This window comes from Ciona intestinalis, chromosome 9 (genome assembly GCF_000224145.3).
Source record: "Ciona intestinalis chromosome 9, KH, whole genome shotgun sequence".
Taxonomy (NCBI): Eukaryota; Metazoa; Chordata; class Ascidiacea; order Phlebobranchia; family Cionidae; genus Ciona; species Ciona intestinalis.
Window position 1 is genome coordinate 454,490 of NC_020174.2, and position 9,322 is coordinate 463,811.

Consider the following 9,322-nt stretch of genomic DNA (forward strand, 5'->3'; position numbering starts at 1 on the left):
AAGGCTAAAATACGATGCATGTGCCTCTTTAACATTCAAGCCTGCTTTAAACCTCCTACATGCCTAATGATTTACGTGTCAATCCCTATTATGACGCAAATATTCGACGTGTGAATTGCTATTATGTCGTAATTAATTGCCAGGTTAAACAATCGCTATTATGATGCAATGAATCCACGTGTGAATGCCTACTATTTCGTAACAAACAGCCCACCTGGCTAAGAAAAACATGGTAAATATAAGGCTGAACTACAGCGCAAACCTAACCCGAACGCTTAAAAAGAAAAAAACTCGTTTTAATAAATTTGAATCATCACCTTGGCGCGACCCATTCTACAACCCTGTGCGACCCATGTTTGGGTCGCGACCCATACTTTGGGAACCGCTGGTCTAGATGGTGGCACCCTGGGTGTTGGGGTAATAAATCTACATCCTAGGTCTCAGGTGTGCCTCACTGAAGACCTCACCCTTATAGAATAGAATCTCTATTATTGAGTGTGTATAAACTGCCTCAGTGGGGCCCGGATGGTAGCACCCCAACAGCATCACAAATACTGTGGAATTAATGGGCCAAATCCTAGGTTCTCACAAAGACCTTACCAATATAGAATAGAACAAACAACAATTCTTACTTCTCAGGCGTTCCATTACTGCGAGAATCTTGCGAAAGTAATTTGTCGTTCTCCCACCTCGTACTCCGTAACCTTGGTAACACAACTGTCGCGCATCGTTGATTACATGCGTTTCCATGACGCCAGGATGCAAGCAGGTGTGACGCTCGACGGTGACCTCCAATGGATAAATGTGTTAAACAATATGGCAGATCGGATGATGGTATGTTGGTATTGTGATGTCATATATATTGATTGTTGCTTACCTTTTGTTCGAATAATGGTTGTTGGCGAAAATATATCTTTCGTAAACTATTAGGTAGACTTGATTTTTGTTTTGTTTATTAAAAAAACAGTATGTGTTGTATATAAGTATGTGTGTGTGTGTGTCTTGTCTGCGCTGCTGTATTCTTATTCTGCTGGACCTATTGTTGCCAGCTATTTTAAGTCAGTCACTACTATAGTGCATTTTGCATGCTACAACAACCAATACCTTGTTGGACTTTTAATTAATATTAATGGCACCGTTATAACAACAGTGTGAATACAGGGCTCTTTTACCGAGGCAACAACCTGTCTAGTTATAGTTTCGCAATATTACAAGTAGATAACCACCTATACCCCCTTTATATACAGACTGGTTCAATCCTCCCGACCACTTCACCATCCATAGCTCCTTCAACCATCGATTCCGACAGCGCATCCAGTACTAGAAGTCCAACACCTAATGAGGTGTGTCTTATGTTACCTATATATACTGAAGTAAAAATACAAGGCCCATGTTATAACGACTATGTTCTGTTTCACACACCTCAATGGAGTCACAAAATTACTGCGGGTCTCAGTCGTCCCCACATGACTTGCCTGTGTTAAAACGAGCACACGCAGTGTTATACATGTTGTGTGCGGAACGTATGTTATATTGTTTTGTATGTGGGGGTAAATACGACCGCCCACTAACTTTGGGGATGATTGTTTTTTTTTTTTGAACTGAAAAGTTAGATTACCCATTAGTTACATTAAAAGAGAATGAATGTAACTTACTTTATCTTTGCGTGGCCGGAAAACGACAGTCGTTATCACACAGTTTAACACCTCGTGCCAGCTTAAGAGTTACCATGTATGTTACTTTGTGGGTGATTGTTTTTTTGGGATTTTTTATTTATGGCTGATAATTTAGACAACCCATTAGTGACCACTGGCTTGGAGCAATTACAAAGGTAGCAGTGCCGAGCCTTAAACCCATTACCTCTGGGTTACAGGCAGGGGCGCTAACAACTATGCCACAGTGCCGGACATTATATAGAGATTTACTAAAATAAGTTTATTATTAAAGTTGTTTATAAACAAAATATAATTTATGATTACCAGTAACCCCCTTTTTATTACAGTACGAGCATAACCCCCCTGTCACCCACACCCCCCAACTTTACCAAACCAACCCCCCACCCTCAAGTAAGTTTGTTCATAAAGGTTTCTTAACCAGTGTCAGTATTACAACAATCGCACAATATGCATGGAAATATTATTTACAGCGTTGTTTTCTTTACTTGATTGCGACTGTGCTTCTTACTAAAAGTAAACCAATATTGTGCGGTATTTAAAAGTAAAACCGTGTTATATGATGTAACAAGCCCTATTGTAGAGCACATGCGAATCAATAAAACTATTGTAAGAACTTGTGCGGTATTTGAAAGTAAAACCGTGATTTCTGCTTATGTCCTTATTTGTTTACAAAGCAGATTACTGTAAAGTAGTGAATAAAGTCCCCATGTTGGTTTAACCTTTAAAAAGAATTAATATTTATGAACAAACATATATTGCATAAAATTGTAAAACCATTTTTTTAATAAATGTAATTATGTGAATACTAGAAGTCTAGAATACCATTATGACATCACTATCATGTTTGTTTGTTCCACAATAGGTGGTTACCAACATCAAGGAGTTGAAAATCAAGTTCCGTTCCAGGTTCGTACTTGTTCTGCTTTTCCTACCAGGAATAATATAAAACATATCTTCAATATATATATAAATTTGCTTCTTGGACAAAAACGTTCATTTTTTCTGTTAAGATTTCGGTTTTTAAATGGGTAAATAAAAAACAAAGTAGCACTGTATTGCCACGAACACCACTGCTTGTACATCCCTATTGTTTCTTCACTTGTTTGTATAGACACCTAACAACAGGGTAAAATCTGGGGTGACGTTGTTAAAAGACAGTTACACTCATAGTTGTCAAACATAGGGAACCTCATTGGTTAATGTAGTGAATGCAATATACTTTGGCTCTGCTTGTTTGTATATACACCTAACAGCAGGGTAAAATCTGGGGTGACATTGTTGAAATACAGTTATATTCATAGTTGTCAAACATAGGGAACCTCATTGATTACTGTGATGAATGCAATATACTTTGGCTCTGCTTGTTTGTATAGACACCTAACAGTAGGGTAAAATCTGTTGTTCAATTAAGACTGGGGTGCTAAAACATATGATGCTTTATGCACCTCCAGTGTTATGCCTGCTCTGTTGACACCCATATTATATTTTACTTTACAACGAACACATTTCAATAGATCGGGGACAGTATGTTGTATCAATCAAACCCGTTGAACCAGAATTTTAACAACCATCAACAAAATCAACAACAGCTGTCTGGCCCACCACAAATGGATTATCAACAAATCAGTGGTGATCAACAACAAAATCAACAATATCAACAAAATCAACAATTTCAACAAAATCAACCAAACCAACAATTTCAACAAAATCAACAATTTCAACAAAACCAACAGTTCCAGCCACAAAACGCAGACCATGGCCAATATTATGCTGACAATCAACAAAATCAACACGAACCTCCACAATTTCAACCAAACCCAGTCGAACAACATCAGTTTCAACCCCCTGCTCAACCAAAATCAAAACCAGATTTCTATGATCAAGTTGCTCCACAAGTAAGATCATACGTTTGTATTTGTGGGTAAATAAGGTATATATGGGTTATGACGTACAATATACAAATGTTGGTGCTTTTTTCTCTTTGTTTGTAAGCTGTGGTGTATGATGGTAGCTGCCTAGTTAGTTGGTTGTGGTTTAATTAAGATTGTGCTTTACCTTTTTTAATTTTTTAAATTAATAAATCTAATATTGGAACATTTTTTTTGTTTTTAATTAATTAATTAATTATTACTTTTAGACATTAAAAAAGTTTTAATTATTGAGTAATAAAACTTTTAGGTAAAAATATTTTGATTAATTTATTTTTTCAAAGATGTTTTAATTAATAACTTGGATTTTTTTCAAATTTTTAACAAAACCTTCACTTTTCCAGCACTCAAGAATCCGCACGACGTCTCAAACCTCGAACCAATCACACGCGAGTATTCCTCGTTCAGTGCGGAGGTCGCGAACCACGTCGGAGAACTCGCATCGGAGTCGATCACGAAGCACGAGCAACGAGAGTGAAAAGAGGAGGAGGAAGGAGAAGAAAGAGGAGGAGGGAGAAATGGTGAGTGGCTGATGTGTAATCAAAAACACTAGTTTTATAGATTGGAAAAAATAAACGATAAGAGCGGACAGTGAATAAAGGAGTAAAACACAACACCACTGTAGTTATATACAATGGTATGCGTATTATAAAGGTGTTGATTACTCATTCCTACTGTTAAGATGTATCCACTTAATATTATCCACCGTTGACCCATTACCCGTCTTAATACGGTTATTGGTTGGTTAGGTGTTTTGTTTTGTAGCAGCAATCAGGCATTGTAATGTCTTTTTTTCTTTTTACACTGATGGTTTGGGGGGATCTTTTTACACTGATGGTTTGTTTAGTTAGTTGGATAGGTTTGGGAGTACGGTATCTCACAATATACGTCTTGTATTCTGTTGTCACTATTTTGTTAAGTATTGGTAGTTGTGTGCAAAATTAAAAATATATTTATTTTTTTCTAAGGAGTTTGCAATGTTTTTGCATTTTTACATATTTTCCTGGCTGTGCCACTGAATCATTATAAAGAATCTGCATAAAGTACTTGTGTAATGTTGTTATCTTCTCCCCAGGGCAATAAGAAAGGCTGGTTCTTCAACTGGTTTTCCAGCGGAGCAAAAAAGAAGAAAAACCAAGTTTATTTACCAGATGATAGTAAGAAGGATGTAAGTGTGTCATTCATCATGTTTATCGTTTATTGGGGATTTGCTTTTATATAGAAAGTGTGAAATATTCTAAACCACGAAACCAGATATTTTAGTGAAAAAAATAATTTTTAAGTGGTTTGAGTTAAACTGTCATTGAATTGTTTCAAAACTTTTAAGAAATGTTAAAAAGTGTTTTTTATCAAGCTAGAATCAGGTGATGAAACAAAACACACTTGGATAAATAAGTTACATTTATTCATACTGGCTACAAATACACCCTGTGTGTCTTATATACCAACCTGTTTTCTTATAAACTTAATATTAATTCCTTATTTCATTCCTCACCTATCTGGATAAATAAGTTACATTTATTCATACTGGCTACAAATACACTCTGTATGTCTTATATACCAACCTTTTTTTCTTATAAACTTAATATTTATTCCTTATGTCATTCCTCACCTATCCACCCTTTGCATTTTTCAATATTCACATAATCTATTCATTACTATTGTAAGTGGGCACGAGGTGTATGAAACAGAACACCCGTGTTATAACGACTGTTGTTGCCCCGCCATGCGAGGATAAATAAGTTGCATACGTTGTAACTCGTAAGCGGGCACGAGGTGTATGAAACAGAACACCCGTGTTATAACGACTGTTGTTGCCCCGCCATGCGAGGATAAATAAGTTACATACGTGGTAACTTGTAAGCGAGCACGAGGTGTATGAAACAGAACACCCGTGTTATAACGACTGTTGTTGCCCCGCCATGGAGGATAAATAAGTTACATACGTGGTAACTCGTAAGCGAGCACAAGGTGTATGAAACAGAACACCCGTGTTATAACGACTGTTGTTGCCCCGCCATGCGAGGATAAATAAGTTACATACGAGGTAACTCGTAAGCGGGCACGAGGTTAAATCACTATCGAAAGTATTCCTTACGTTCTGCCTCATATTGCACTCATTAACCTTTTAATTCACCTTTATATTCACCCCCAGATATACTGGGACGCGGACAAGAAACGTTGGGTTGATGCGAACGCTACTGAGGAAGACCTCGCCCCTCCACCCCCACCCCCTACTGATGATGTCACTATGACATCACTTCCTGCACCCACCTCACAACCAGGGATGACGAAGAATAAATTCTCGCTCAAAAGTTTGAGTAAGTTTTGAAAGTTTTGGTGATTTTTTTTATTTTGTTTATGTATGGCTGATAATTTAGACAACCCATTAGTGACCACTGGGTTAAAGCAATTGCCGTTAGGTGTCTTGCCCAAGAACGTTTTTTATCAATAATATTTTTTTTATCAAAATTGTTTTTTTACCAAAATATTGTGGAAGTTATTTTCCTAAGAATTAAATTTTAGACCAATATTGGTGAAAAACTGATTTCTGCCTGCTGTATGGCGAGACTTTCTTGGTTAAATTAAGTAAATTATGGGAATATACAAGCAGAGGCAACCAAACATCCATTTCATTTTCAATTTTCATGAAATAAATAAAGATTCTAATTAAGGGATAAAAACCCCCCAAAAAAGAGATTTTCCGAAAAAAAACTAAGTTTTTAAGCCTTAAATATTAATTTTCCAGATAATCGTTCGATGTACAAAGATGCGTTCAAGTCAACCACGACCCCTGTTTCAAACCCCATGCCTGCTCTAGTTGTTCCTCAACTTACGATGACACCCAACCTGTTCACCCCAACACCAGGTGAATAACATTCAGCTAATTTCTTCTACATGGGTGATGTCTAATGTAAAGTTGTTGGGTATGAAAAAGTGTTGTAGTATTTTATTTTGGTTGAGGTTCGTATAGGACCTGGGATTTAAATTAGAGTTCACACTTCACCCCTACATTGTATAAAAAAGAAAAATCAGTGTTATAACGAAATAAAAAAAAACAAGTTAGTTTAAAATTTCAATACATTTTATTTTAAGTGGGTGAAATCCTACTGCATGATTTGAGATTTTGGCTGAGGTACGCTCGTTACCCAAACACTTATTGTGCTACCTCAATGGCCTCACCAAAATTAGTTTAAAACCAATACTTGAACAATAATTTTCTGCATAATTTAGTTCCATAAATTGATTAATTCAATATAAACACCCAGGTTCAATGAATGAGGATCAACCAAACGATCAAGTTCCACAAAACCAGGTAATTGTTTGGTCTGACACTATGGTCCGCTGAGTGGTTGGGTGCTTGCATCAGAACCGAGGGATACCGGGTTCAATGCTCGATACTGCTACCATTGGTAGTGTATATATTCCTAGACCAGAAACTCCTAAAAAACACATTAATTTTTTTCAGTTTACACTTTCGATTAGAATTCACTCAAATTTAAAATATTTAAAAACTAAAGAAATATTTTTCACCACAGCCGGATCAACCTCATGCCCAAAACCAAAACGATCCAAACCTGGTTCCAATGATGGGTAAAGAGGGACTTCCCCATGCCACCCCACCCATGTTACCCACCTTCCCACAATATGACCCTCCACAACCCAACCACACCCAACACTTTCAACCCCATAATAACCCACATATGTCACAGGGTAATCCCCAAATACCAATGGGAAACCCCCAGATGTCGCAGGGAAACCCCCAAATACTTATGGGAAACCCCCAGATGCCACAGGGTAATCCCCAAATACCGATGGGAAACCCCCAGATGTCACAGGGAAACCCCCAAATACCAATGGGAAACACCCAGATGTCACAGGGTAATCCCCAAATACCGATGGGAAACCCCCAAGCACCCCAGGAAAACCAACATTTACCCCAATTCAACCCTCCTATGTCTCAGGGGAACCCCCAGTTTACCCCATTTAACCCCCAAGCACCCCAGGGCCACCCCAATCCACCTCAGTCTCATCCTAACCCCCAAAACGAAGCTCCACCGGCAGAAACCCCACAACAAGTAAGTCAAATTTAATTATTTTTTAAAAATTGCTAGGGATGTGATTTTTAGACCAAAAAAAATAGACAGTTTGAAATGTTTTGTTACATTTAAATGAAGTATTGTCCATATAGAACCAGCTTTGAGTTGTAAAAATGTCTCAGATTTTCGCAAAATGTGCGCTAATTGACAATAAGTTATAGAAAGTTTTCGCGTGTTTTGTAAAATTCAATAAGCATTTATATTTTAACATTGAGTGCGTCGCAAACAAAAATATTAATGTTTTTACAGTTCTGTCTTGGCAATACCTAATTATTTTTATTAAAGTTAATTCAAAGCAGGAGTTGTTGTCTGGTGTAAATATCCATGATTACCAAGAAATGTCAGTGTTGACCAAACTTTATCACACAGGCCGCACCAACTATGTTTTTCAATCCAAGCCAATTTAAATCGAGCCCGAATATTTTCGCACCACCACCGGTCAACACTGGAAGGTGACCAGTGTTGCCAGATATAAAACTTTAGGAAGGCGACAAGTGATGCCAGACGAAAAATTCCAGTGTTTCTCATTTGTGATAGATTTTACCAGTGTGTAAAGTAATTGTGATGTAACAGAACGTATTTATTGCAAAGAAACAACCGAGGTTATATAAGCCAAGTTGTTCAACTGTGAGTAACTTAAGCAAATGCAATCATTATCTAATTGCTGCTTTGTATATAACTGCATAGTGAATATTTATTCTCCAGTAATTGAAGCAATTTACCCAAAATAGTCGCTCTGTTTAAAAAGTTGCAAACTCGAACATATTTCAGATTTGTGCGGAATATATTGTTGGTGTAGACGATAGGCAATGTATTTATGATGTGCAATCCTATAGTTTGGTGGCCAGAAAGATGGTTCCAAAATGGTGTTTTGGTTTGTGGTCGCCATAATAAAATGTGAAAGGAAATTATTTGACATTTATATTTTTTCACTTTCTTACATTGGGGTAAAATGCCTTACTAGGACGAAATATTATGATGATAGCAAGAAAGATGTAAGTTTGTCATGTTTATTTATTGGGGGAATTTTGCTTTTAAACGAGAAGTGTAAAAACATTTCCAAAAGTATTTTCTGGGGGTAAAAAATATGATTTTAAAAGTGTTTTTAAATTGTCGCCTATTTCTTTAAACGAAAGAAATTTAGAAAATTTATAATTATTAGAAACATAGCATAAGGTGTATATAAAGACTATCGTACCCTGATCTGAGAGGAAAAATATGTCACATTCATTAAACTAACGATCAAAACAATCCCTCACAAAGTTACACATGTGGTTACTTGTAAGCCGGCACATAGTTTTAAAACAAAACACCCAGGTTTTAACAACTGTTACTTCCAGGACAAATTTTTTATAATATTTTTTATTACTGATCTTTTTTATCAATGATGTTTTTCATTAATTATGTTTTTTATTGTTTTGTTTAAATAACTGTGTTTTAAAAAATATATTATTATTAAAAATTTTACTAAAAAAAATATTATTGATAAAAATATTATAAATAAAAATATAATTAATTTAAAAAAACATTAATAGTAAAAATTTTATTGATAATAAACATTATTTTTAAAAATATTATTGATAATAAACATTATTTTTAAAAATATTATTGATAATAA

The 9,322-nt window shown here is 36.0% G+C and overlaps 2 protein-coding genes across 3 annotated transcripts in view; both read left to right on the forward strand.

Moving 5' to 3' along the window:
* The window catches only part of LOC108949786 (protein transport protein Sec16A), a 12,073-nt gene extending 3,458 nt beyond the window's left edge, over window positions 1-8,615 (forward strand). Inside the window, exons 6-17 of the mRNA XM_018813467.2 lie at window positions 640-834; window positions 1,248-1,343; window positions 2,003-2,066; window positions 2,539-2,582; window positions 3,191-3,571; window positions 3,949-4,125; window positions 4,680-4,772; window positions 5,760-5,925; window positions 6,354-6,473; window positions 6,874-6,920; window positions 7,144-7,683; window positions 8,074-8,615. Coding sequence (XP_018669012.1) covers window positions 640-834; window positions 1,248-1,343; window positions 2,003-2,066; window positions 2,539-2,582; window positions 3,191-3,571; window positions 3,949-4,125; window positions 4,680-4,772; window positions 5,760-5,925; window positions 6,354-6,473; window positions 6,874-6,920; window positions 7,144-7,683; window positions 8,074-8,160 — 2,010 coding nt within the window. The 3' untranslated portion in view covers window positions 8,161-8,615. The remainder of the gene's footprint in view (window positions 1-639; window positions 835-1,247; window positions 1,344-2,002; window positions 2,067-2,538; window positions 2,583-3,190; window positions 3,572-3,948; window positions 4,126-4,679; window positions 4,773-5,759; window positions 5,926-6,353; window positions 6,474-6,873; window positions 6,921-7,143; window positions 7,684-8,073) is intronic.
* The window catches only part of LOC100181669 (probable serine/threonine-protein kinase DDB_G0280133), a 33,919-nt gene that overhangs the window by 15,802 nt on the left and 8,795 nt on the right, over window positions 1-9,322 (forward strand). The gene's annotated exons all lie outside the window — the stretch shown is intronic.